The 27,636-nt window shown below is 69.9% G+C and overlaps 2 protein-coding genes across 5 annotated transcripts; one reads left to right on the top strand and one right to left on the bottom strand.

The window, feature by feature from the left end:
* Positions 1 to 19,823, top strand: LOC119873600 (collagen alpha-1(I) chain-like). Of its 4 annotated transcripts, XR_005365467.1 has the most exons (3): positions 14,573 to 16,140; positions 16,686 to 16,802; positions 19,645 to 19,823. XR_005365467.1 is itself a non-coding variant. In XM_038550185.1 (2 exons), the coding sequence occupies exon 2, from the start codon at positions 18,125 to 18,127 to the stop codon at positions 19,253 to 19,255; it is 1,131 nt and encodes a 376-aa protein (XP_038406113.1). In that variant the 5' UTR covers positions 1 to 2,111; positions 16,686 to 18,124; the 3' UTR covers positions 19,256 to 19,823. The 4 variants fall into 4 exon arrangements, 2 of the variants coding, with proteins under 2 accessions (XP_038406113.1, XP_038406112.1); XM_038550185.1 differs by lacking the exon at positions 14,573 to 16,140 and adding an exon at positions 1 to 2,111 and having other exon boundaries at positions 16,686 to 19,823; XR_005365466.1 differs by having other exon boundaries at positions 14,573 to 16,802.
* Positions 19,746 to 27,568, bottom strand: CRELD2 (cysteine rich with EGF like domains 2). Its single transcript, XM_038550183.1, has 10 exons — positions 27,209 to 27,568; positions 26,475 to 26,557; positions 25,974 to 26,084; positions 25,546 to 25,637; positions 24,707 to 24,883; positions 23,437 to 23,532; positions 22,713 to 22,796; positions 21,889 to 21,984; positions 21,337 to 21,483; positions 19,746 to 20,023 (listed from the first exon to the last, which is right to left on the bottom strand). Exons 1-10 carry the CDS (start codon positions 27,551 to 27,553, stop codon positions 19,974 to 19,976), a joined length of 1,281 nt encoding a protein of 426 aa, XP_038406111.1. The 5' UTR covers positions 27,554 to 27,568; the 3' UTR covers positions 19,746 to 19,973.
* Positions 27,569 to 27,636: the final 68 nt, after the last annotated feature.

Below are 27,636 nucleotides of genomic sequence, written 5' to 3' on the forward strand. Positions count from 1 at the left end.
CCCCGGGTGCCCTGCCCTGCCCTCCCTCAGGACCACCCTCTGACCCAGCCCCCACCCACCACTCAGGCCAAGTGCCCGCTGGGCCATAGCCATGCTGGAACCGTGGGCCCCTTGCGGCCCCTCCTGCCCGGAGCTCCCCGTCCATGGGGACTCTGATCACCGCGCGTGGGCCCAGGAGGATCCGCTGACACGCGTGCAGATGTTTGGCACGTAGTAGGCCTCTGACACCCGTGGCTGCGGGCAGCTGGCTGTTGACCTGGGTGCAAGCCCTGGACTTCCTCGAGGGAGGCCAGGGTTTCCCCAGGACCAGGAGGCCTGGGGCAGCGCCCGGTGCACCCTCAAGGCCAAGGAGCCCGGCACTGGGCCTCCAGGGCTGATTGAGAGCGGAGGGAGAGTGTGGGGGCTCTCGGCACGGCTGCCGGGGTGCAGGCCGGGGGGCGGGAGCTCGCTCTGCAGGGATGGGCCGAGTCCTGAGTCCGGGCGGGGTATCAGGGACCTTGGAAGCCCAAGAAGCCCAGGCTACGGCGGTGATGCCAGGGGCTTGGGACGGCGCCGGGGCTGTGGTGCAGGCCGCAGAGCGCCCTTGGCGAGGGGGGCACGGCCCCTACAAACGGATCCCCGGTTGTCAGAGCCAGGACCTGAGGGCCCAGGCCCGGCAGACACAGCCCAGCCCTAGAGATGCACGTGCCGCACGATCACGCACCCCCACCTCAGCGCCTGGACGGGCATGGCTCGCACACCACCTCCTGGAGGCAGCAGGCTGCCTGCTGCTGGAGGCAGCAGGCTGGGGTGGCCCAGGGGTCCTCGGGGGGAGGATGTGCCCACGGGGCAACTGGCCCAGCCCTGCAGACTCCAGCATCTGTGTCAAGGCATGAACTCGCCCCAAGAACAGGTCGGGCTTGGGGACGGGCGGGCAGCAAGGGGATGATTTCAGGTCCAGCTCGATCTGGGCCTCCCTGCGGCCCCAGGCAGCACCCGCGCGGCTGGAGCTGCTGAGGCTGGTGCCCCAGGCCTGTGCGTCTGGCTCAGAGAGAGCCGACGGGGCGATCCTCCAGGCCAGGGCACTGGTTCTGGGAGTCCCAGTCCAGCATGGCCTGAAGTTCTGCTCACGGATGAAGCATGAGGCGTGCTCAGGCCCAGGCCTGCGTGGTGCTCAGCACCTGGGGACACGGGTCGGCACACGAGGCTCCCAAACCCACGGTCCCGGCGGCGCCCTCCTGGGGGGCAGGGGCAGATCGTGGTGGCCCCAGGCGGGGAGGGGAGCGGGGCAGGGCAGGGTGAGCCCTGGACGCCCCGCAGCCCGGGCTGCCCTCCAGACTCTCCTCACGGGGCTCTTGCCAGAAGGACCCGGGTCTGGCTCCCGGGAGCGTTCCCCAGGCCTGGTTGGGTGCTGAGGGCTCCTGGGCACCTGGATCCCAAGACGTGGCAGGGCCAGGGTGAGGAGGCCCCCGGCCCCCGGGCCAGGAAGGGTGCCTGTTGGGGATGTGGGTGTTCAGGAGCTGCTGGCCCGGCCTGGGGGGTCAGTCTGGTGACCCTGAGCACCACCCAGGGCTTGAGGACTTTCCTGTGTTGTCATTGTTCTGGGGGTCAGGGGAACAGAGGAAGCTGAAGGAAGGGTGGCTGGGGCTGCTAGGGCTCTGGGCTGCCCCCTAAGGCCGGGGGCCACTGAGGCTTGCGGAGGGGCCCTGCCCTGAGGTGACAGCGGGCCTGGACAGAGCATCAGGACGAAAGTGGGGGCTGGGCCGGCCTCTCCCTGGGGCTCCCTCCCCGTTCCCAGAGGCCCCAGCGGGAGGGCGGGCCCTGAAGGTGCCGAAGCTGAGTGGGCCCCGGCCTGGAGGTGACCCCAGCCCTGGCCCCTGCTCAGTCCTGCCACCCCCGAGGAGGACCGTGTGACCCCGAGGGCTTCCCAGGGCTGGTGCAGCACCGTGCGTACCCCGGGGCCCAGGCCGGGGGGCCCAGGCTGGCCGGGAGGAGGCCCCAGAGCCCCCCAGCAGCCTGTGTCGGAGCTCAGGCTACAGCAGCGAGCCCTGGGGACAGCTGAGCGCTGGGGTTTGTGAGCTCCCAGCCCACTGGCCCACGTGCGCTGGGCAGGTCGTGTCCACACGTACGAGGTGGGTACTCCATGGGTCCTGTACCGCGGCCCCGGCGCCCCCGTCCCTCTCCGTCTCCCCCGGAGGCAGCCCACTCTGTACCTGAGTGCGGCCGGCCGAGCGCTTGGAACGGGGCTCTGCATCCCGCTGGGGAGCCCGAGGCCCAGGAGGGGCCACCCCACCCACACCCCACAGCGGGGCACCTGCATCTCAGTGGGGGGCAGAGCTCGCGGACCCCTGTGTGGACCCGCCGCCGTGGCAGGTGCTACATCCCACGCCAGAGCCAGAGCCAGGTCCTGTCGGGGGGTGGGGGCCACGTGCCCTATGGTGACCCCGGGGGGAGGGTGGGGAGGGTGGGGAGGGAGGGAGGCCAGGCGGGCGTGGAGACACACGGCCAGCAGAGGGGGCAGGGTCCTGGGGGGGCGGTGACGGGGGTCCTACTGGGGGTGACCAGGCATCCTGTGGGGGGTGATCAGGGGTCCTGCGGGGGCGACCAGGGGTCCCGCGAGGGGGCGGCTGGGGGTCCTACTGGGGGTGACTGGGGGTCCTACAGGAGGGTGACTGGGGATACTGCGGGGGGTGACCAGGGGTCCTACCGGGGGTGACGGGGGGTCCTGTGGGGGGTGACGGGGGCCCTACAGGGGGTGACCGGGGTCCTGAGGGGGGAGCAGGGGACCGCGTGGGCCGAGCGGGGCGGGGCACCTGACAGGGAAGGAAGTGGGGGCTGGGGCCCAGCTGGAAGGGCGCTGCTGAGCCCGCCCTCCGGGCTCCCAGTCGGGCCTTCCTGGGCTGACGCAGGCTGGGGGGGCGGGGGCACAGCTACTGAGTCACCGCAGAGCAATGGAAAGATTTCTGTGCTGTTACCCTCTGGCAAAGCTCCCCTCCGCCCCAAATTCCCCAGGCCGCCAGCCCCCCTTCCTGCTTCCTGGAGCGGGAGGAGAGCTGGCACTGGGCGCTGGGGGACAGCGGGGACAACAGGTCATACAGGTCACCCGCTGTCATCTCAGCCCTGGGTCCTGGCCCCACAGCGGTCCCCGTGCCGGCCCCTCCGCCTTGTCCTGGGGGCCCCAGGGGCTTCCCGGTCAAATGGGTCTTCCCATCTGAGAAATGGGTCCTTCAGCACTGCTGGTGGGGACCCCGGGGGCGGGAAGCTGCCGGAGCCCAACCCCGCACCGGCTGCTCCTCAACGGCTCCCTCCAGCTTCCAGGCCCCAGGCATGCCCCGCGCTGCCCCCTGCCCGGCACCCCGCATCCCTGCCCCGCCCGGCTGTGCGTGCCCAGGGTGGCTTCCCCGCAGCAGGGGAGCCACTGACTTGTGGTTTCTGGGACGCCGGGATGGGGTTTCGACCCGGCCCTACAGTCCCTCCCAGGCCGGTGAGTCAGCTACTCAGGGACCCGTGGCTGAGGCCGCCCCTGGGCCACGGGAGAACCGGGCTCACTGGGGTCTCCACGTGGCCCCCCCGGGCCCCCAGCTCCAGGCTCTGCCACTGCCCTCTGCTGCCCTCTGGGCCCCCCCCCCCACACACACAAAGCCTCCGGAGCCTCTAAACCCACCGTTCTCCTGCTCACACTCCCTTAGGGGCTCCCTCCCACCTGTGGAGAAGCAGAGCCCCTGGGCCTCTGTCCTCTGAGCTGCAAAATGGGTCTTCAGGGAGCCCTGCTGCCTCCATGGGGCTGCCAGGGCAAGGTGCGGCGGGGTGGGCAGCTGGGGGCACCCTGCAGCCCCCTGACCTTTTGTCTGCGCCACCCCTCTGGGCACCCCAGCCCCTCTCCAACCGCTCCTGACCCCGAGGCTCTGAGACATGCCACACCCCACGCTGCCTCTCAGGTTCACCCCGGCCTTAGTCTCTTCCGAAGGCCCAGGGCCTCTCACCGGGTCAGGGCTAGGCAGGCGACGGGGCGCGTGCCAGGCTGAGGCGGGCTTGGAGACCATGCAGGAACTAGCCCAGGCCCAAGGCATTGCTCCGGGCCCTGGATCCCGGCTCCTGGCATCCCTCCTCGTGCCCAGTCCTGGATGTTGGCGAGCAGGGCTAGCACAGGGAGGGGGGCAGGCAGCCAGGCCGACCCCCGCTCAGGACTGGCCCACCACCCCGCCTCCACATGGGGGTCTGGGGGCAGACGCCAGGCCTGCAGGCCCCCTCTCAGTCCTCACCTGCATGTTGGGGAGCTGAGGTTTGGGAATGCAAGTGGCCAACCAGGCCCCATTGCCAGCTTGAGGGCAGTGGTGCCAGCTTGCAGGCCAGACAGCCCAGGTGGAGGTCCCGGGGCGGGGGGGCAGCCAAGAGCCCATGCCAGCCGCTGTCAGGATGGAGGACGGGGTGTCTCCCGCGGGTCAAGGAGGCAGGAGAGGAGGTCGGGGCCAAGGCACCGGCTGGGCCTAGAGGAGCTGTCCTGGGGTAGGCGAGGCCTGCTGGGAGCTGTGGGGGGCTGGGCCGAGCCTGGACGAGGAGGCCGCTGGAGCGTCCACCCTCCTGTGTCTCACCTGCCAGGACCCCAGGACTGTGCTCCTGAGTGGGGAGCCTCTCAGCGGGGGGTGGGGCTGAGGGCCAGCGTCTAGACGGCCCAGCCTCCACAGCCCTAGGAGGGCTGGACCCAGACCTCCCATCCAAACCGCGCGCGGGGACCTGTGTTCTCTGGAGGGCATGGGCGGGTGGGGGGCGCTGGGGGACAGAGCAGGGGCAGGGCCACCGGGCATTGGCACCACCCAGTGGCCAGGCCCCAGGCCAGGTCGCACCTCCCCTGCACCCAGCCCTGCGCCCCACCCCCGCCCCGCTCCTGTGGCCCGGCCTTCGAAGCTGTGCCATCTGCCGCTGAGCGGGCGCCCCAGGGTGCTGCCCATGACGCAGGCTGTGGCCTCTGTTCCGCCGGCCTCCTGGCCGGATCTCAGCCCGCATGCACACGTGAGCACGATTACGCATGCACACACGCACACACGCGCACACACACGGTCAGACCGGTTCTCCGTGGGTGGCCCCTGGCCTGTGGAGCACCAGCCTGCCCGGAGGCTGTCCTCTGCCTTCCCTGCCTCCGGCCTTGGCTCCCCCGGGGCTCCCTTGCTGGAAGAGGACAGACCCTGGCGGTGGGAACCCTGGGGACCCCCACGTGTGGCTGAGTGGCTGGTGAGGTCATGCAGGTGCAGCCAGCACCCAGCCTCCCCCGATGGGCGCCTCCAGCTGGGCCCTCGAGCTCCACGTCACCTGCACTCAGCCCCCGCCCTCGGGCCTGGGGGGGGGTACCGATGGACCTGAGAGCCCCGTGGGGCAGGCCGGTGGGTGGACCCCCCGGTGCTGGCAGCTCCCAGGTCCCCTCCTGTTGCTCAGTAGCTGGTGGGGTGCCTCGTGCGTGCGTCCAGGACACACCGGCCTCACCAGCTGGATGATGGGGACACCTGCCCCCACCTGTCACCACAACCATTAGGCCATCCTGGCTGTGGCGCCCCCTCAACCTCTGCTGGGCCCTGCCCCCAGGTTTGGGGGTGTCTGAGGGGAGTCTGGGCGAGTGCCCCTGAGCCAGCCTGTGGGACTGGAGGGGTGCGGGCATCGGCGTGGGCAGCGGGCAGGTGTAGCTGGGCCACCACGACCAGGCAGCAGCATGGCTCCCCGTCCTAGGGCCGCAACCCTGAGCACTGAGGCCCGGCACCTGCCCCTTCACCGCCTGCCCCAGCACCTTCAGCCCCACCCGAGCGAGGCCCACCCCGCGGGCTCCCCCACTGGGAAGAGCTGGCTTTCCCCACCCTCCTGCCCTGTGTGAGGTGGCTGCTTGGGAGGGTCTTCGCCCTGGGGATGGCATTCTGGGTGGGGCAGGGGGTGTGGAGGCAGGTGGGTCCGTTAAGCGTGACTGGGTGTCCTGGGTGGTGTCTTGACTGGGAGCAGCACCAGAGATCTGATCCGGGAAGCCCGGGTGGCCAGGACATGGGCTCTGTGGGCAGTGGGATGGGGCGCAGGCCGGGGGCGCAAGGGAGAGGAGCAGAGGGCAGGGACAGTGGGCAGCGGGGGAGGGGGGGGCAGGAGGCAAGGCGGGTGGGCAGGGGAGGCACAGGCCTGGCGGCGGGGAAGGAGCCGTGGGCGTGGGACCCGGTGAAGCCCTGTGGCCCGCGGCTGGGGGGGCGCCCAGGGACACAAGGGGCGCTTGTGGGCCTGCCGGGGCTCCCAAGTGCTGGGCAGGGCCCTGGGGTGTGGGCGCCCTGAGCAAACACATGCCCTGTTCCGGCTGCACACGGTGTCTTGGGACGGGCAGCTGTGGCGCTGGGCCAGGGCACACACCAGTGCCACCCCTGCCACCCGCGTGCGTCCCGTGGGCTCCCCGAGCCCCAGCCTCAACCGCTGGCCCCCCACGAGCTGAGGGGCCTGTCACTCGCCCATCCCCTCCCCCCAGGGCCTGCCACCCTGAGCCACGTGGCGAGGGGACCCGGGGGCTGCCTGACCCGGCACTGGCTCCCCTGGACGCCTGCTGTGTGCCCTGGGTGGGCAGGGGGCAGGGGCGGGGGGGCACGGAGGTCAGCACCCTTCCCTCTTCCCTCATGGTCTGGGGGAGCCAGGCGTCTCTCAGCCGCACCCACCGCGGGGGAGGGGACCTGTCTGAAGCCCACCCTGGTGGATGCCGGCTTCCCCACCCCACCGCCTCAGGGGGGGCATCTGCATGACAGATGACAAGTGAGTTCTCTGCCCTGCCCCCTGCCCGGAGGCCCAGCCCCTACCACCCCCCCCCCCCCCACCAGGGCAGCACTGGAAGTCCCGCTGCCCCTCCATTTACCACCTGTGCTGACCTGTCAACAGGTCTTGCAGGATCCCTTCCCAAAACCACCTCCGGGCCGGTCCCCTGCTCTCCCCACTGCCCCCTGCTCCCCCTGTGCTGTCCCTGAGCTCCCCGAGCTCCCCCTGCACGACCCCTACACCACCCCCCTGGTGCTGTCCCTGAGCTCCCCCTACACACACCCCTGCGCAAACCCCTGTGTTGTCCCTGAGTTCCCCGAGCTCCCTCTGCTTGAGCCCTGCACACCCGTGTGTGCTCTCCCTGAGCTCCCCCTGCACACCTTCCTGTGCTCCCCTTGTACATCCCTTGATCTGTCCCTGCACACCCCTCTTTGCTCTCCCTGTGCTCTCCCTGTGCTCTCCCTGAGCTCCCCCTTCTCACCCCCACCCTGTGCTCTCCCTGAGCTCCCCCTCCGCATCCCCCATGCTGTCCCTGAGCTCCCCTGCACACCCCCCTGTGCTCTCCCTGAGCTCCCCCTCCACACCCCCACCCTGTGCTGTCCCTGAGCTCCCCACGCTCCCCCTGCATGACCCCTGTGCTCTCCCACCACCACCTGCCCAGGGCCCCCTGCTCAGAAAACAGGAAGAAGTGACATTGAAAGAACTGAGCTTTTCCCTTTCACGTGGTCACGAAGATTTTGTCATGTAACGTTGTTCTCCCCAAAGAGCCGTTGAACCGTCAGGTCATTTCCTCGATGTCCCGATTTTTGCGTCATGCGGCACACGCTCTAAGCGCAGACGTCAGCCCGAGCCCGCTGCACGGGGCCCCAGGGTGCGTGCACGTCCGCGGCAAGACAGGAGGACAAACCCCACAGCTCGCAGCCGGGCCATGTGTCCACCCGGTTGACCAGCCTGGGTGAGGGGAGCAGCTGGGGACTCTCAGGGCACCCACCCCACTGAGCGCCTGTCTCCCCGCCCCCAGGCCTCTGCACCCAGCTCAAAGCCCGGCTGCACAGGTGCCCTCCCCTGCCCTCCCCCTCTCAGGGAGCCCCTCAGAGCCTCTGTGTCCCCATCATCAGGTCCCACAGACAATGGGGCATCACTTCTCAGCCTTACAGGGCCCAGGGGCCGCCGCCCGCCCACCATGGGACTTTCCCATCAGCCTCCTGGGGGGGCCGTTGCCACCCCCTCCTCTCCTGGCCACCGGAGCTCAGCTCAGCACAGGCTCCCCTCGGCCTTGTGGGGTGAGCTCCGATGCCCAGCACCTCTCCCAGGCCTACGGGCTTCGGGCACCACGAGTCTGTCGCCGTGCAGCCTCCTGTGCAGGTGCTGGATTCAGGTCCTCACCAGCTCTGTACCGCATGGGCCTCCCCACGGGACTGCCTCCGGCAGAGCCTTACAAGTCGGCTCAAGGCCCACACTGCACTGGACAAACGCGACCCCAGGAGGCGGGATCCAGAGTCCTCCCTGTGGCCCCCCCAGACCTCGTCTCCGTCCTGCCCACCTGGGGGACCCCCTGCCCCTCCTCCCTGATCTCCCCACTGCCCCCGCCCCCGGCAGGGTGGCCAGAGGGCCTGGGGTCACTGCCTCTCTGTCCTCGGTCCTCCAGGGCCTTCGTGGCGTCATTGGTGCTGCGTCTGGCTGAGGCCCCTGGCGGCCCGAGACTGGCTGGGCACACGGGCAGGGGAGGGCGGCCCTGTGCGCTTCCTGGGCTACTTGTGGGGCGCCAGGGCTTCGCCCTGTGGGCATGACCCGCAGACCCCAAGCAGCACCATGACCCCATAGCGTGGCGCGTGGGGCCAGATGACGGGGGCCTGTGAAGGGGAGCCGGTCGGGGGCTAGGGCAGCTCTGTGGAGGGCACATGTGCCCCTTCCTCTCTGGTCCCCCGGAAAGTGCAGTGGATGTGGCTCCCCCAGGGAACACACGGCGTGTGCTTTATGGTCCTGCCACGGGGGGACCGGGACCCCCAGCACGTCACGCGGTCCTCACGGCGGGAGGGCCCCTGCCAGCCCGCCACACACGGACCAGGCCCCGGAGCAGCAGTGGGCACTGCCGTGACCGTGTGAGCACCGCCTGGGCACTGCCTGCGCCCGGCCCCAGAGCCCTGGGCTTGGCTGCCCCAGGGCACAGGGTGCACTGTAGCGGGGGGGCGGGCTGCTGCTGCTGGGCCCCAGCAGGGCCAGACCTTGCATCCGGGGAGGGGGTGCCGCGTGGGACCCTGGGGGCAGGCGTCCCGGGGATGGAGAAGCCCCCTCTTCCTGACAAGCTGCGGGTCCTTCCTGGAGACAGGGCCCAGGGCCTGAGAGGCGCAGGCAGGAACATCCTGGGGAGCCGTGCACCCCTCCAGCCTCCCGCGGGGAGTGCTGCCTGGGGCTCTGCTCTGGAGGCTGACTGGGGGCACAGCATCTGGACGTCCTGAGGCCTGGCAGGCCGTGGTCTCCTCGCCCTGGGGGGCCCCTCGGCCTGGGCGTGCCTCCCCCCATGAAGGGGCTCACCCCCACGGCCCCCCACGGGCATGGGGTGGCGGGAACAGCTGAGGCTTCGTGTCCTCGGGGGTGGGAGGCGGCTTCACGAAGCTTTGGCACAGCAGTTTGGGCTGTTCCTGCTGTTTGCTGGGGGTGCAGGCTAGGAGCCCTGCGCAGACGAGGGGCGGGGGCGGGGCGGCACCCCGGCTCCTGCCTTCACCTGTGCGCTCCGAGCCTCGGGCCCTCATTCATTCGTTCCTTCACTGGTCCACTCATTCATTCACTCACTCATTCATTCACTCACTCATCCATTGCGTTGTTCACTCATTTATTCACTCGCTCGTGAATTCACTCATTTATTTGCTCCCTCATTTACTCACCCCTTTCTTCCTTCAGTAAGTAGTTCTTTCCCGAGAGCCAACTCTGAGCCAGGCCAGTGTCAGGCCCCCGAGGGGGTGCAGTGGCAGGACTGAGAGGCGGGCTTGCTCACCGATTTGCCGTTAAACACTCAGGGGAGGCTCTGGGTCTGCAGCACGGCAGACGGCTGGACGGCTGCACGGAGAGACACACGATTCCCTGGCTGTGGGTTCAGGGGTGGGGGCAACCCTGAAATAGTCCCCCGAAGCCAGGCCCCTAGCACCCCCCTCTTCCTCCAACATGGCCCCTGTCCCGTGGGCCGCGGCGGCACGTGGGGGCACGTGGGGGCACGTGGGGGCCTCGGCAGCTGCTGGCTGTCAGCCCGCCCACAGAGGAGGGGCCATGTGGACGTGCACCAAGGCCTGGGTGCAGGAAGGAGGCACTGCGGACCCGTGCGCCGCCCTGGGCCTGGTTCCGGCCCGGCCTTGGAGAGCCCTTGTGGCCGCCACGCCTGGAGAGCAGGACAGGCCTCCGTGTGCCCCACGGCCTCGCTCCGGCCAGGGATCCCTGCGGGCCCCAGCACCGCGCAGCAGAGGGATACCAGCCCTGTCAGTTCACAGCCCCTCCGCGTGGAACCCACCTGGCTCCGGATCCTTCCTGGATCTGCCCCACACACCGGCTCCACGACACTCTGCTCCCGCTGTCCCCAGCCCCACCAGGGCCCCCTACCCATGTGGCTCCTCCCTCACCTCCAGCGGGCCTCCCCACAGGCCCAGGTGGGCAGTAGGGGGAGGGCAGGTGGGGGCAAGGGGCCCGGGGGTCCAGGGGTCCTCTGTCGAGCCCCGCAGGCTCCAGGGCCAGAGCTGAGCTGGGCTGTGCGGTCGGGGGGCCCGTACCTCCGCACCCACCCCACCAGCCCTGGGGCAGCCCCTCTGGTGGTGCAGGCCCCGGCGTCCGGCTGCCCGCCAGCCTAGCGGGGGTCTCTCGGCCCAGGGCCTGGCATGAGGCGGTCACCGCACCACTTCCGTCAGTGGAGCACAAGAAAGAGCGCTAGAGAGCCTCAGAGCGGCTGGAGCAGGGGTCCAAACACGGCCCCCCAGCCCGAGGAGGCTGAGCGTCCAGCTGGGAGGGGAATGGGGGCACCACCCAGGGCTGGAGAGAACCTGGGTCGGGGTTCCCCAGCTATCCGCGCGCAGACAGCCGGGTACCACCGGGCACCGTGCAGAGGGATGACCAGGCCGACTGATGGGGGCGGCTGGACCGCCAGCCGGGGGGCATCACAGGGCCGGCACAGCCTCCCGGGCACCGCCTCCTCTGTTGCTGGCTGCTCCTGGGCACTCCCGCTGCAGCGCGAGGTCCGCACCCACCCAGGGGCCCCCCAAGGTCACTGCGGAACCACGGTGCTGACTCTGGGCCCTGAGAGCCCAACCTCAGGGTGGGCAGGGGTGGGGAAGTGGCACCTGCCACAGGGCTGGCCCCACTCGCTCCCGGTGCCAGGCACCTCGTGGCACTCACAGCTGCCAGGCAGGGCAACCCGCACAGGGCAACTTGGGGGGGCTGAAATGGGGGTGCGGGTGGCAGGGAGCCGGCCGAGTCTCCTGCACCTCCTTGGACTCGATGTGGCTTGGGTGCGGGGGGTGTGGGGGGCACAGTTGCTCACGGCCGCCCACGAGGACAGGGTGGCTGAACTGATGATCAGGGCTTGTGGGCTGTGTGTGACCACACGTGTGTGCGTGTGAATATGTATGCACCTGGGTGAGAATGTAGGGCGTGCGCATGTGAGCCCCTCACGTGCACCCGTGCACACGTGCCCATGCCTGGTCGGGCTGCCGGGGAGCAGCATGTGACCTGGGCTGGACATTGTCCGGGGTAACCATGACGTGGCCACTGGACCCCAGACGCTGGCTGCCCTGGGCAGGAGGGGGCAGGAGGGAGCAGGAGGAGGCAGCAGCGGGCCTCCCCGCTGCTTCCCCAGCCTCACAAGGCCTGGCTCTGCCCTGCGTGGGGCTGCCATCCCAGACCGCCGTCGGGGTGCCCCAGATGTGACTGGCCTGAGACCCCAGTCACTCCGGTTTCGGGCCGGCAGGACGGCAGGACACAGCGCGGGGTCGGCCTCAGCGGGTTTTGGGGGCTCCAGGGTGCCCAGGCCTGCCCTGCCCCAGCCCTGCCTGGAGCTGGGCGCCGAGGGGGCACTTCTCAGGGGACTGAGCTCTGAGGGTGGCTTGACCCCCGCCGCTGGAAGCCTGGACCCCATGGTCAGAGGGACGTAGAGACCAGGGACGGACAGACGGGCAGCGGGCGGGCGGCAGAAGTGCCGAGAATGGGCGGAAGCTGGGGCGGGTGGCCGGCGGGCGGCCCGATGGGTCCTGGAAGTCCTCTCTTCCTGTTTTCCCAACAAAGGGCCTCTGTCCCCCCAGGAAGGCCGCTGGCCAGTGGCGGCGGACGCGCCTTTTCCGTAAACAGGGTTGTTTTCCTTTTCTCCTCTTGTCACAATAACAGCAGGCTCCGGGCCCCCCACCCCGGCCCTGGGTAGCACCAGCCACAGGGGCCCGCAGGGCCATTTCCTGGGGTCCGAGGGCACAGCTGCCCTAGGCCAGGCCCCCGGAGCAAGCAGGGGGCAGTTGTTTGGTGGGCCCACCCCATGGGACAGACGGGCAGCGGCCACGGCCTTGGGGTCCACCAGAGCCAGGTCGGGGTGGGTGGGGGCCCGGCTGAGCTCGTGACCCCTTTGGGCTTGGCAGGGCCCTGACCCGACAGCCCCGGGACCAGAGGGCTGGGGCTGAGTCCACGCAGGGGCTGGTTTCCTGGGAGGGAGCGGTGGGGTCCAGGGCCTCCCTCCAGGTGGCCCTCTCTCCTGGTGGCCCTCCCCCCAGGTGGCCCTCCCTGCAGGTCACCCTCCCCCCAGGTGGCCCTCCCTCCTGGTGGCCCTCTCTCCTGGTGGCTGACCCTCCCTCCAGGTGGCCCTCCCTCCCGGTGGCTGGCCCTCCCCCCTGGTGGCCCTCCCCCCAGGTGGCCCTCTCTCCTGGTGGCCCTCCCTCTTGGTGGCCCTCCCTCCAGGTGGCCGTCCCTGCAGGTGGCCAGGGCCCAGTGCTGGCTGGGGTGCTGCCCCTGGGTGCTCAGCTGGGTGGGTGCTACAGTGCCCGCTCCACGAAGGAAAGGCTCAAGGGTCTGAGGGCCTCCGAGTGGAACCGTCCAGGGGGGCCCACTGGCCGAGGAGGGAGGGCCACAATGCCCAGTCTTGGCCCCTCGGCGCCGGGCCTCAGGGAGTGGACGTCAGGGGGGGGAGGCCCACGAGAGCGTAGGGACGGTGGCAGCTGATGGCGCCCAGCCGTGGAGCAGAGCAGGAGTGGGCTGTGTGCCCGGGCGTGCATGCACTGAGGGGGCCAGTGTGCTTGCGTGTGTGGGTGATTGTGCAGCCGCGGCAGGCTCTGAAGGGGCCTGTGAGAGGGGCAGGGGCTATTTATAGCTGCTTGGCCTGGGGAGGAGCTATTAATAGCAGGGGGAGGGTGAATGGACAATATAGGGTGGGTGGGGGGGTGGGTGCCCTTCCCCACCAGAGACACCCGGGGCTGGCACCCCAGCCTCCGCCCAGCGCCGCACAAGGACCCTGTTATCTGGCCAACGGCTGAGCCAGGGCGGGCGGGTCACCTGGGCCCAGGTTGGTGCCCCCAGGGGCCGTGCCCCCCAGCCTTCCCCTGAGGAGGGACGTGCTGACCACGGGGTCACAGTGACGCCTCAAGCCCTTGCCTGGACCCTGTGCTCTTGGACGAGCCGCCCGTTTGTAGCCCGAGACCAGAGCCAGTCGGAGGCAGGGCATGGCTGGACATGCAGGCGATGCCCTCTCCTGCCGACGGCTAGGGGCCGGCTAGGGGCCGGTCGGGCTCGGGTGGGCGGCGGGCGAGGGCCGCGGCAAGGGCCCAGGGCCGAGGGAGGAGCGCTGCTCCGTCTGACCGAGGTCCCCGGCTCCCCGAGGTGGGGGGGGGGGCAGCATGACGACCCGACGTCGGCCTCCCGGTCCCCCGAGGCTGAGCCGGCAGACGTTCAAGAGGGTGGCCTGTGCTCAGGGACCGGGGAGGGGGGGCCGCGATGCAGGTCAGCCCAGCTCCCCGATCCCCGGCGTCCGGGACGGAGCCCAGGTGCTGGGGGCGGCGATGGTCCCCGCTGAGCCTCAGGGCCTTGGCGGCGGGAGCGGGGCGCCCCCAGCGGCCCACCGGGTCGGGGTCCCGGGGCGCACCCCCGGGTGCAGGCGGGGTCTCGGGGCCCGGCCGCCCACGCCCCCCACCCTCCGGCTGGCGTCGTGCTCCCGCGGGTCCCCGGGCCCCCGCAGTGACGTCACGAGCGCCCCGCCCGCGGCCACCTGTCGCCAGGCGCTTCCCAGAAGGTCGCGGCCGACCGCGCACGCGCCGCGCCTACGTCCGCGAAGCCTCGGGCTTTCCCGTCAGCGTCAGCACCGCGGCCCCGGCTCCGGGCGTGGGGTGGGCCCGAGGACCCCGCCCCGCCCCGCCCCGAGGCCCCGCCCCTTCCGGCCCCGCCCCTTCCGGCCCGAGGACCCCGCCCCGGCCCGGCCCCGCCCCTTTCGGCCCCGCCCATTTCGGCCCGAGGCCCCGCCCCTTCCCGGCGGCGCCGCGCCCCGTTCCCGCCCGCCCGCCCCGGAGCGGCCCCGGAGCAGCCCCGTGGGGCCGACCCTCCCCGGCTGCAGGGGGCGGGGGCGCTGACAGGGCTGCGGGGGGCTGGGGGGCGGGGAGGGGGCGTGAGGGCGGCCAGGAGGGGCGGAGGGGCCCGTGGGGCGGGGGACGGCCGGGTCTGCGCCCCCGGAGGGTCCGGGCACCGGGACGCAGTCTGCGGCGCCGTCCGCACCAGCACGCGGGGCTGCAGGCCACGTGCCCCGGTCCCGGCCAGGACGCTCCGGGGGCCGCTCTGGGCCCGGCCCGAGGGGCGCTGCCTGGACCCCCTCCCGGGAGCGCCCGGGCCTCCAGGTCGAGCCGCACACTCGGCTTCCCGCGCGTCTCCGTCATTTCCCCGCAGCCCCGGGACGCCCTCCTCCTCCCCTCTGCAGGTGGGGGGAGCGGGAGGCCCTGGCCCTGGCCCTGGCTGTCTGGGGGCTGCCCCTGCCCAGCGGAGGTCACTGGGGTCTGGGCGAGGGGCCTCTGGGCCCTCGGGGGTGGGGAGCCACCCGGCGTCTGGGATGATCCAGGCACAATGAAGGCTTTGAGGGGCCCCCGGCCTGGGAGGGGGCTCACGGCCTGCATGGCGGCTTGGCCCCACAGAGGGAGCCGCCTGCCCAGGCCCACGGAGGGCTTCGGCCAAGGTCGCACCCTCTGTAGGGCTGCAGCCCTCTGTGCCCGCCCCCTGCCCCAGGCTCCAATGCCCCTGCTTTCCCGGAGTCCCCCTGCCCACCCAGGCAGGTCTGGTCCTGGACACCCCAGAGAGTGACTCCACGGCCGGGCCCCCACCCCCGTCATGGGGCGAGCATCTGGTACCCAGTAGTGGGTTGGAGCCCCCGTGCCCAGGCTTGCCTGACACCCTGGGCGGAGTGGCCCCCGCGGGGCAGAGGGCAGAGGGCTGAGCCAGTGGGGCCTGGAGGACAGGTGTATGGGGGGCATGTGTGAGTAGGGTCCCCAGGAGTCTGTCCTAGCCCACAGGGACATGGCTGCAGGGGGGGGGGGCCTGGCTCAGGGACTAGTGGGGTGCAGGGAAGGATGGTCTTCAGTTGAGGGCTGCAGGTGGGGGGTGCCAGGAGCCCCCACAGAACGGGCAGGGAGGAGGCGGGCGGGGGCCTGCGGGTTGCAGGTGGGCGCAGTCGGGGTGGGGGTGAGGGTGCCAGCCCCGGCTGGGGGTGGTCAGCACGCAGTGTGCGGACCTTGTCCTCGGGTGTCCCTCCAAACGGTGGCTCCACTGGGATCAGGGGCCGGCCCCTCACCACCACATGGACGCTCCAGGGGCTGCTTGAGGACCGACTGGCCTTCTAGAAGGAGTGTGGGCAGACAGAGCCAGGGTGGTCCGGGCAGTCACTGCAGAGACCGGAGACCCGGCCCAGCCCGCACGGCGCAGCGTGTGTTCCAGGGTCACCATGGTGAATTGGGCGGGGGCTGCCCTGGCTGGGTCGTTCTGTGGTGGAGAGTATGGGACAGTGGTGTCCCCTGTACCTGGGAAGGGGCCACAGGCTGCAGGGAGGCTAGGAGGACTCCATGGTCAGAGGAGCCGGCTCCCAGGGGTGGGGGACCCCAGGCGGCAGGACCTGTGTGCCGACCAGGTGCTGGCTGGGGGACAGCCCGCAGGGGTGACCGCCAGGCCCCCAGTCCTCCGGCCCACACAGTGGCCACGCCTTCACGGCAGGCCTTCCTTCAAGAAACCAGGAGCCTTACCTCTCAGGACCCGTTCGCCTCCTTCCTGGAACACGTAGGGTCATGGCCTGTTGGGGACGAGGTGGCCTGGTGCAGGGCAGAGGGACCTCAGGTCGCAGCACCTCGTCCCAGGCTGGAGGGAGATCCTGCGCCGTGGAGCTTTCCCGGGGCCTGCGGCTCCCACCACAAGCGGGTGCGGGCACAGGGCGGGGAGCACATGGCCATGGCAGACCCTGCGGACGGGCGGGAAGCTGGGTGGGCTGCACAGGTGGCCTTGAGGACACAGCGGAGAGGCACAGCATCGTGGGGAGCCAGTGGAGGCTCCCGGCGGGCTCAGCTGTCACAGGGTGATGCCAGGGGCAGGTGGACGCAGCAGGGTGGGGTCGTCCAGGGCCTGCGGTGCGGGCGGCGTGCTGAGCAGGACGCAGTGGTCCCGGACACTGCCGGGCACCCGGGGGAGACCGGGGACTTGTGACCCGGAGCTCCCACTCGCAGGTTGCGGTCCTTTGCCGTCTCCTCCCAGGACCCAGGGAGTGGAAGGGGGCCGGGGCCTTGGGGGGCAGCCGGCCTTCCCCACGGGCGGCCCCCAACTACACACGGGAGGGGACGCCCCACATGTTTGAGGAGTGCTGGACACATGGTCTGGGTGACGCGGTGACCTGCCGGCGCGGGGCTCCCTCAGACGCCGTCCGAGCCAGGCCCAATCCGTGATGCCCGCCATGTGCTCGTTTCCCGAAGGCCAGAGTGGACGTACTGCACGGGTGACACCATGTCCTTGGCCACCCTCGTGGATGGCCCGGGGGAAGCATCCCTAACTGCCCTCAGCCAACAGCGAAGAGCAGCATGACCTCCCGGGTGAGTGACGACACCTAATGACCATCACAGCTCTGTTTACCCCACGGTCAGACTGCGACGAAAGGCAGGGGATGGGTCCAGGAGGACAGCGACCTTAGGGACGCCACCCCGGCTGCGTTCTCATCCCGGTCGGAGAACACGCAAGCCCGCCACGCGTCCCCAGAGCAGCACCCCGTCCCCCACCCCGGTGAGCCCGTGTTAATCAGACCAGGTGAGGGGGACGTGGCCGGTACCCCGGGCCTTCGTCGAGAGGAACCCAGGGGCCCAAGCTCGCCGGAAGCCCTCACACGGGGGATGGGGCGGCCGAGCGTCACCAGGAGGGGGCCCGGCAGCTGGGCCACGGGAGGCCCGGTGCCCCACGGCCCCACTGGGACGGTTTGAGTAGGGTCTGCAGCAGGCGCCCAGCGGGGCCGTGGGGCAGCAGGTGGCCCGGGCCGGCCTGGCCATCGTCCCATGGGGCCCGCTGCCCAGAGTGGCTGCCTCGGACCTGCCCTGTGGCTTTGAGAGGAGGCACGAGCAACGGCGCCACACTGCACACGCGGGGCTCAGACCTGCGACACCCCTGCCCCGGTGCCCCCCATGGCCCACACCTGCAGCCTCCAGGGGCCCCTGTACCGGCTGAGGTAGGGCAGGACTCAGTCGTGGGCCCAGGATGGTCAGCATGCGTGTGGGCATATGGGTGGAGGCCGTGGGCGGGGGGGGGGGGCGCGGACATGAAAGTTTCCAGGCCAAGGACACCAAGGAGCGGCACCGGGGGGCATTTGGAATCCCACGCCGACCCCCCAGAACACGGCGGCCTGTGGGCAGCGGAGACGGGCTGAGCCCAGGACAGCCCAGCTGGCGACCCGCATCCCTGAAGCCTTGGGGGGTGCGGGTGGCCTGGGTGCAGGGGGTGTTGAGCAGCGGGCCGGCCTGCCCCCTGGAGCCTGTGGTACCCCAGCCCCGGGTGTGACCAGCGTCCCCCGGGCCACCTGTGCACACCCGCGCTCACAGCCTGTTTGAGGGTGTGCACGGCGCCCGTGGGCCGCGTCAGCTTCGATCCGGTGGGTAGTGAAACGAAGCAGAGATGCCAGGCGAGGGTGGGCCAAGGCGGCTCGGGAGGGACGCGGCCCGCAGGCAGGGACAGCGGGAGTGGCGGGTGACACAAGCAGGCTTTACGGGGAAGGGTAGGGCACTGCGGGACAGGGTGACCGCGCTGGCGTCTGTGCGGGGTATGGGAGGGCAGGGTGTGGCCTCGGCTTCCTGCCTGGATTCTGTTGCCCCCTGAGGACGTGGCCTTGGGTGGTCTGTTGGTGGCAGGAAAGTCCCGAGGCGGGTGACAGATGGACGGTCGCTGCCACTTTGCTGGCGCCTCCGAGACCCTCTTGATGCTGCCGCCCCAACAGGCTGACTGCAGGCCCAGGGACCCAGCGTGCAGCACAGCCCGGCGGGCGGGGTGGGTGAGCTGGGCTCTGGCGCCGCTGCCAGAAGCTTCTAGCCGGAGGGTGCCGTCGCAGGAGGCCGGGTGGACGGAGGGCCCTCGGCGGGGGAGGCCGGGGAACCTGCCAGGAGGACACCCCGGAGGGGGCAGCGTCCCGGCCCCCGAGCGCGAGTCCGGTCCCCCAGGGACGCGGCAGGGGCCAGCGGGAGAGGCGGGTGTCCCGGGGGCCTTGGCGGGCAGCACGCGGGGCGGAGGAGGGAGCGGAAGGCGCGTCACGGGCCTCTGCGGGGGCGCGGCCACTGCGTCCTGTCCCGCTCTGCCCGGAGCTCAGGGGCCCAGCCTGGCCACCACGGAGCCTGCCCTGGGACCCCGCCCTCCTGGGGACGTCCCCGCCCCTCGCGGGTCCCCACACGGCGTCCCTGGGCCGGTCCCGCAGCGCCACCTGCTGGCCGCGCCGCCTCCGGGCCCAGGCTGCCCCCGACGCTGCCCAGGCCGGAGCGGAGGCTGCAGGGCCTGGGCGGGGGTTCCACTGAGTCACCCCAACCCCAGCAGAGCCAAGGCCCCTGGAGGGGCTCCCACGGTATGGCAGTCAGCGCCCGGGCCCCCCACCTGTGCACGTGGGCCGCCCACCCCGTGGTCTCGCGGGCCCCGCCCATGCCCGGAGCCCCACACCTGGGTGGCAAGTTGCTGCTGGGGTCAGGTCCGCCCTCCTGCCCACGTGGCCCCCCGGTCCAGCCGCTACTCACACAGCAGGCCGTGCCTGGGCCGGGGACACGCACCTGTTTGCAGGGGAGGCGGCTCCAGACCGAGGGGCAGGGGCAGGGGCAGGGAGCTGACAACCAGGGGGCCAGGGAGGATGGAGCGGGAGGAGGGCAGGAGCCAGCCCCCCCACACACCCCTCCCCCCCGCAGGATGGTGCAGAGGCCCTGAGGACAGACCACCTTGGTGGGTTCTGGGGGCCGGGTCAGCCTGCTGCTCTGCCGCCCTGGGGGGCCCTGAGTGGGGGTTCCAGAGCAGGACGTGGTGGGGGTAACGGGGCACCCTAGGCCCAGAGCCACCTGCTGGCCCAGGGTGGGGCCTTGGCACAGCCCCCAGGGCACCACAGAGGAGCCAGCGCGGTTCCAGGCTTCCAGCATGGGCCTCCCCCACCCCCGCTGCATGCCGCCTGTGGAGGGGGGTCGCGTGTCCACAGAGCCCTGGTGACCCCACCACGCGGGGACTCAGGACCCTCTGGGTTCCCACGGGAACCAGTTCCCTGCCCCAGCCACGTGGCCTGGACCCTCCAGCCCCGTCTCCACAAGCAAACCACGTATCCGCGCGAGGACCGTGCTCTTCGCCCCACCCCCAGTGGACCCCCCAACAGGTGCCCCTGGTCAAGAGCAGACCCCGCCCGTGCAGGCTGCCCACTCGTGTCCCCTTTAGGAATTCAGGGACGCCTGGCCTGGTCCCCCCAGACACAGAGGCAGGGCAAAGGGGTCAGCGGAAGCGCGCGAGGACGCAGAGAAACCAGAAGCAGATGCGTGTTCTGTGGCTGTCTACCCTCAACGGTCAATTTTATTATAAACAACAGTATCAAAATATACAAATCTGTTTAAGAACAACCGAGAATTGCAGCTTTTCTAAGGGCCAACCGGGCACGAGAGACTCCCAAGGCGGCAGCTGCCCGTCCGCAGCTCCGGGGCGGGGGTGAGGAGCGCTCCGGGCTCAGTGAATAATTTAAGGGGGGGCCTGGCTCGGGCTCTGGACACGCGTCACAAGTCCTCCCGCGGGGGCAGCGGCTGCGTGGGGCCTGCTGTGAGCTCTGTGGGGAGACAACAGCGGGAGGTGAAATCCCGGCTCAGACCTGGGGCGGGAGGCTTTGGGGGGACCAGGCGGCGCCCCCATCCCGATGGGGTTGCTGCCCGCGGACCAGCAGCCCGGGGCGTCAGGCAGGAGGCACGGCGGGGTCACCCCGCTTCGCCCCGCAGACCCGAGCCGTAGACACAAGCTGGCGATGCTCCCTGGCGGCCGGGAGCAGGGCTGGGGACAGCAGGGACCTGCAGGGGTGGGCAGGGTGGGCAGGGCGGGCCCCAGGGCTATGGGGGCACAGGTGGCTGTGGCCCTACTCCCCGCTCCTTCCTCCCTGTTCTTGGCGCCAGGGCTTCCTCAGAGGAACCTCGCTCTGCACCTGCCCTGCCCTCCCTGCCCTCTCCGCCACTGCCCTGCTGCCTGCCCCAGCCCTCCCCACCCCAGCCCTGTCCTCCCCGCCCCTGCCCTGCTCTCCCTCCCACCCCTGCCCTGCCCTGCCCGCCCGCCCCAGCCCTGGCCTTGCTGCCCCTGCCCACCCTGCCCACCCAGCCCTCGCTGCCCCTGTCCTGCCCACCCTGCCCTGTCCTGCCTGCCTGGCCCAGCTCTGGCCTCCCTGCCCTGCTCATCTGGCCCTGCCCTGCCCTTCCCTCCCTGCCAGCCCCTGCCCTGCCCACCTGCCCCAGCCCTGCCCGTCTGGCCCAGCCCTGCCTTCCCTGCCAGCCCCTGCCCACCCTGCCAGCCCCTGCCCTGCCCTCCCTGCCCCATCCTTGCTGGGGTCAGGAAGCTCCTGAAGTCAGTGTCGGGGCAGTTGTTCAGTAAGATTCTTCATCGGTGCTTTGTTGACACTACCCCGCCACTCCACGTTCTCACACTTCTGTCCCGGGAAGACCTGTGCCCCCCCCCACATGCTGACATCCTGACCCCCAGTAGCTGTGAAGTGGATCCCATGTGAAAACAGGCTCTTTACAGATGGACAAGATAAGAGGAGGTCATCGGGGTGAGTCCTCATCCAACAGCTGGCGTCAACGTAGGAAGAGGGAAATTAGGACATGGACACAGAGGCCCCGGGAGGTGTGTGGACAGAGGCAGAGACCAGAGGGGTGTAGCCGTGGGCCCAGGGAAAGCTGACACCGACAGCGGCCGACAGCGGCCAGCAGAGACCGAGGCTCCTGCCCTCGGGGCCCCGGGAGCCTGCTAACCCCGCGGTCACTGAGTCTCCGTGCGGCCCCCTCCCGTCGGGTGGGCATGTCACCCCCGAGGGCTGTCTTTGGGGTGATTCCTGAGCTGGGAGCGCCCACGCACACCCATTAGAGCCGCGCCACTCACCGATGCCCGGGGTCTGCGTGGGCACACATGCGTCCTCCGTCTCTTCGAAGCCATCGGGACACACGCACACGTAGCTCCCAGGAGTGTTGTAGCAGTTCTCGTTGTGGCGCATGCACACACTCTCCACGCCCGCGCACTCGTCCACGTCTGCAAGAAGGGCTGCGCTGGGTGGCTGCCTGGCCCATCATGGGCACATGCTCGCCTGGTTCGCTCCCACACAGGGAGCACGGAAACTGGGGAGGGCTCGGGGCAGGATCCAGGGCGGCTCTGGGTCGGGCGGTGGGCGGGCAGGGGCAGCAGGGGCGGCAGGGGCGGGTGTGCAGCTGGGCCTGGGGCCGCTCACGCAGGGGGTGTCTGCCCACCGCCCCTTTCCACGGGGTTTCAGTGGCCACGGGGGCCTGGGTGGGGGGCTGGAGCAGAGCCCCAGGCCACAGGGTCACCAGGACCGTGTACCCCTGGGGGCCGCAGGACAGAGCCTGCACCCCCTGCCCCGCAGGGAGCACTGGAGTCTGTGCCCCCCCCGGCCCCGACCCCTTAGTGCAGTGCACTGACCTGTGCACTGGCCACCTTCCCTGCTGTAGCCGGGGATGCACTCTTTACAGCTCCCGGGACCCTTCCCTGTGCAGCCCACACACGTAGCATCACATTCTAGAAACAAAGGGAGAGACAGAACATCGGACCGCCTCCCGTGAGCAGAACAGGTCGGAAGCCCGCCGTGTGAGGACCTGTGCGTCCCCGACATCTGCACGTGGTCCAGTGACGTGTGCCGTGTGCCCCTGGAGCTGTGACCGCAGGCTGCCAGGCCCCCGCAGACTGTCTTGCCGAAGCCAGCGTCCGCATGGCAGCTTTTCCCCAGTCACCTCACGGTGGGGACACTGCGAGCAGCTCAGGAGGGACATATGGGACAACGCGGGACGCTCACAGGCGAGTCCTCGCGGTCAGAGTGGCCGGTCGCCACCTCCGGGGACGCCGCAGCCCTACCGTCCACACTCCCGAGCAGTTTGGAGACTCTGCCAAGGAAACAAGGAAGGACCCGGAGTCGCGGCTGTGGGAAACCGGCCTGAGCCAAACCTCCAGCAACACAGCCAGCTGGAGGGCGCGGCACGCTGCGGGCACCCCAGAGCTGTGATGCGACATGGGGACAGGGCCCACTGGGGAGGGCAGCGGGGACGGCGAGCGCCGTGAAATGACGGATGGAGGAAACTGGAGCTTTAAAAGTTACTTGCTTTTCAACATATCTGAATTTTCTGATTTTGCAAAGCAAACGTCTATCACTCGGTGCCCCTCACAGGTCTTAACATCTTAACGTGGGGAGAGCGCCTTGGAGCCCCGCGGTGAGGCCCGGCCACGCCCACCGCCCACCCGCCGCCACGCACCTTTGCACACAAATGAGCCGTTGGTGTTCTCGCAGTACTGCTGGTCGCTGCAGGGCGGCGTGTCTGCCACACACTCGTCCACATCTGGAACACAGCAGCACGGCCGTGAGGACAGACCCCCGGCCACCTCGTGGAGGACGCGGGCAGTGACTGGACACGACCCTCGGCCACGGCTCTCCCTTGTGCAGGGGTGACGGGGGCCAGGGGCGCGGCCCCCACAAGGGACCCCCAGCAGGCACAGGACAGTCTCGTGCTTCCGCGTGGACTCGCGTGGCTCCAGGTCAGCGTCAGGGCCACGACCACCCTCGGGACCAGACCCCAGGAAGGAGCCTGCCCCCGACGGGCCTAAGGGCAGCCCGGCTCCACCGGCCATTCCTCCCACTGCCCCCAGGCCTCCCCGGGGCCACTGGGTGCCAAGGAGAGGGCACGGTGGCCAATAGGCTGGGCGGGTGGGGCCCAGGGCCTGAACCCCGCGGCTGGGTGTGCGCCAGGAAGGCCCGCCTCCCCATTCAACGGCTGGACCGGGCAGGCACTGTGGCCGTTGAGCCCACCGAACGGCTCTCCAGGCCAAAGGGGGGCCCATGCCTCGGTTTCCCTGCCTGCACACCAGCAGGCCTGCCTATTCATGGAGATGGGAGGGGGAGGGAGGACGGGAGAGGCAGAGGGGGGGGGGGCGGGGGTGGCGGAGGAGAGGAGAGGCCACCCAGAGCCCGCCCGGCCTCACCCACGCAGGCGGCGTCCTCCTGCACCCAGCCCGCGGCACACTGGCTGCAGTCCCTGTTGGTTGGGCCCGTGCACTCCTTACACGACTCGTCACAGGCTAGAAGGCGGGGGAGGGACACCCGTGAGCACGCGTGAACCCTGTTCTCAGTAACCCACGCGACACAGAAATCACTTCAGAAATCAGGTATTTACCTTCTGCACGATGAAAACAAAAACCCAATATGAGTAAGAAAAAAACCCCAAGAAAGCAAACTTCATTCAACAACAGAAAAACTGAGCCTTGTGATTCACAAGATTCCTGAGCTTAACGAGAAAACAACCAAGCGGGCTTCCTGCGCCCCTTCTGGTCGCTCCATGGACATAGCCCCGCCCAGCATGCCCCACATGCCCCCATATCCCAGGCCAGGCAGGGACGGGCACTCGAGGCAGAGGCCGTGGCCTGCCCAGCGCCCCGTGCACGTCCTGCACGGAAGCTCTGAGGGCCACAGGCCAGGGCCCGGCCCTGATGTGGGGGTAAACACAGTTGGGGACGCCAAGGAGTCTCCCGACATCGGGAGAACCGACGAGAGAATGCCAGAAGGGTGCTGCGCATGCCGTCCTCCAGGCATCACAACCTCCATGTGCCCACGTGGTCGCCCCTGGGCCTTGGCCCCGATAGGAGGCATGGCAGCGCCCGCCCCACGTCCAGCATGCTCGCTCACAGTGGACAGGGCTCTGCATGCAGGACCCCACGGGGCCACGTGCAGCCCCGACCGAGGGGAGCCCAGGGCCGGCCAGGCTGCCTCAGAGCACGGGGCCGGGGGGCCCGCCTGGCCCGGTGCCCAGTAGCCGAGGCCGCATGTCTTCCTAAGGGGATGGGGGCAGGAGGTCACAGCCCGGGGCTGCAGGTGCGCTCCTTCCTGACTGCTCCAGCACCTCGTGTGGGGCCGGGGGCCGGGGCCGCCTCTGCTCGCTCCCCACACCCTGCAGCTGGGCCATCCTGCCCACGCAGCTGCAGCCCAGCACACACACCTCCGCCCGGACATGCAGGACCGGGTCACCCCGAAGCAGTGGGCACGTGACTCGGAGGCTGTGTCCTCCCTGTCCACCCGCCCCGTCCTTCTCTGGAGGATGCCAGGGGAAGGGGACCCACTGTTTCCTCCCGGGGTCATTCAGACAGGAGGCAAGAGCACCCCCGGGCCTGCTTGTGCTTCTGGTGTGTGGGGGCGCCGGCAGCTGCAGGAAGGGGGCCCTGTGCCCACCCGGCTGCTCAGCGGGCGCCGCCAATGTACCTGTGCAGACGCTATGTGTCTCGTTCCTCAGCGAGCTGAAGTAGCCATCCATGCAGTCGGTGCACGTGGGCCCCTGGTAGCCAGGGTGGCACTGGCAGGACCCGTTCCCCTGCCGGCTGCCGTCCCCGCTGCACCGCCCGTTCCCACTGCACGGCCTCTCGGAGCCGCCCTGGCATGCTGTAGGCGACACACACCTGCCACTCAGACGCCTGCAGGCAGGGACACGTTGCCTCACAGGGAGTGGCACCTCGCTCGGCCCCCTGCTCACCCAGGGCAGCTCATGGGTCTCGCTCTCAAGTCCACACACACCCCGCTTCCTGCCCGAGTCACTACGATCCTCCGGGGAGCGCAGGCGGGCGCGGGGCTGTGCGTGGGGTGACCCGCTGGGGTCCGCAGCTGGGGCCGTGAGGACAGCCAGGGCCGCGGCGGGAGAACGAGACGTCACCAGCCGGCCTCCGTGGGTGGACGTGGTGCCCGCGGCAAACCGTGGCTTTGGTTCTGTGCGCACTTTCTCACAGGAGAGCCTGGCTTCAGCAGGTGACGCCTCCCACCCAACAGACGCCCCTGCCCCTGGCCTCACACACGCGGGGCTCGTCTCCTCCATGCGCAGGGCCGGGCCGGGGCCGCGGAAGCCCCTGCGAGGGCAGCAGGGCTGGCTCGGACACACAGGGCTGCCCGGCCCAGGGAAGAGGCCCCGCGGGGACGGTGGCAGGGCCGCGGCAGCCCCGGGGCTTGGTGCGGGTGGCACCCCCGGTGCCAGCCGTGCTTCTGCCCACCTGGGACTCAGCACCCAGACACCGGGAACAACGGAGGACGCTCGAGATGCCCTGACAACGTACCAAGGCAGTGTGGCCCATATGTTCCTGGGGAACAGCAAACTTTCAGCGTTTTCACGCAAAACCACTCAAATAAATCGGGATACTCCTTCTTCCTGAGGAATTAAAAATGTGGTCATTGAAGCTTACGTGACAGATTTCTTCAAAACAAAAACGCGGTGTGTGACAGCACGTGCCCCAGCATGTCCCGGCCTCAGGGGGCGCCCGTCCAGGAGCGAGCAGGTGCTCCAGGTGCCACCCGCCTGCAGCTGCTGCAGAACATAACAAGGACTGAGGGAGCATGTGCAAACTCTCCTAATTCTGAAAGTATTGCAAATTTATAAACTAAAAACTAAGTCACAAATGCTAGTTTCAACGAACACCCAGGGGAGAGCAGTGGGGCTGGAGCTATGGGAGGCAGGCTGTGGCGCAGGGGGCATGGGGGCACTCACAGCCGCAGCCACCAGGCCTCCAGGTGGTCCTCGTGCTCCTCCAGCAGGCTGTGGCACTCGAAGTCACTGCTGACGCACAGGCCCTCTGTGATCTCCAGCAGGCGGACCTCACTGAAACGCAAGCCCGTCAGCCCCACACGGAGGCGAGCCCAGGGCGTCGGCGTCACCCCACAGGGACGTCCCGAGGCCCTGCGTGGTGCCATGCCAGAAGGATGGTGGCACTTTGGTGAAAAAAGACGCTCGACACACACACTAGGGACGAGCAGAGTCGGGACTTGGGGTGGGGGTCAGAGTGAGGGGGTGGGACTCAGTCGCCTTGGCCGTGCGGGGAGGGGGCAGGGGGACAAGTGTGGAAGCAAAGGGCCGTGTAGGGGCCAGCGCACAGGTGACCTCACCGAAGGGACCCTTCTGTGTGTCTGTTGTCCACGTAGGTGACAACATTCACGGGAACGTGTCCAGCGCCGAAGCTGGGCTGCCCAAAGCTGGGGTGATGGCACCCACCTGAACTCGTACTTGGACAGTGTCTTTTCCTCCCAAGCTGTATTCCCGCCACCGAAGTTCTTCTTTGCGGTGTCTGCCATTCCCTGCGAGGAGAGAGGGTGGGCACGGGGCTCCGCTGCTGCCCCCACACATCCGTTGTCCACCACAGGGGTCACTCTGAGTCCACTGTGGGGACAATGCCATTTACTGTTGGGTGACCCCGGGTCCATCACCAGGATGACCTGGAGTCCATCACAAGGTGACCCTTGTCCATCGCAGGGCGACCCTGGGTCCATGACCCCTGTCCATCCCGGGCTTACCCTGAGTCCTTGACCCAGGTCCATGGTGGAGTGCCCTGCCCATCACACGGTGACCCAGGGTCCGTGACCCAGGTCCATCATAGGATGACCTTATGCATCGTGGGCTTACCCTGGGTCCATGACCCGGGTCCATGGTAGCGTGACCCTGTCCATCCTGGGCTCACCCTGGGTCTGTGAACCCTGTCCACCGCAGGGTGAACCTGTCCATCCTGGGGTCACCCTGGGTCCGCGTCCCGGGTCCATGGCGGGGTGACCCTGTCTATACCAGGGTCACCCTGGGTCCGTGTCCCGGGTCCTTGGCGGGGTGACCCTGTCCACCCCGGGCTCACCCTGCGTCCGAGACCCGGTCCACCCTGACGCCCCCGCCCCGCCGCCCAGGCCAGCCCCCGCGCCCCGCCCCGCGCCCCGCCCCGCGCCCGGGTCCGAGCGGCCCACCTGGTTGAACTTGTCCACCAGCTCCCGGCAGCGCTTGCAGGGCGTCGCCTTCTTGGCGGCCGCACCGGGCGGCGGCGGCGGCAGCAGCAGCAGCAGCAGCAGCAGCCCCAGCGCGGCCGGGGCCGGGGCCGGGGCCGGGGCCGGGGCCGGGGGGCGCATGGCGGGCCGAGGCGGGCAGCGCTGCGCAGGACGCGGCCGCGGGAGGGCCCAGGTCCAGCGGGAACCGGCCGCCCAGCGCTCCGCGGAGCCGGCCGTTCCCGGGGCTACTTGACGGCGCCGGGCGGGGTCCCGCCCACCGGCCGCCCTCGCGCCGCTATTGGCCGGGCGCCCCCACTCCGTCCCCATGTGGCCCAATCCGGGCTCGCCACGAGAAGCGACCAATAGGAGGGCCCCGGGTCAGCGTCCAGCCGGGAGGGGGTGGGGCCGGG

Source organism: Canis lupus, chromosome 10 (genome assembly GCF_011100685.1).
Source record: "Canis lupus familiaris isolate Mischka breed German Shepherd chromosome 10, alternate assembly UU_Cfam_GSD_1.0, whole genome shotgun sequence".
NCBI lineage: Eukaryota > Metazoa > Chordata > Mammalia > Carnivora > Canidae > Canis > Canis lupus.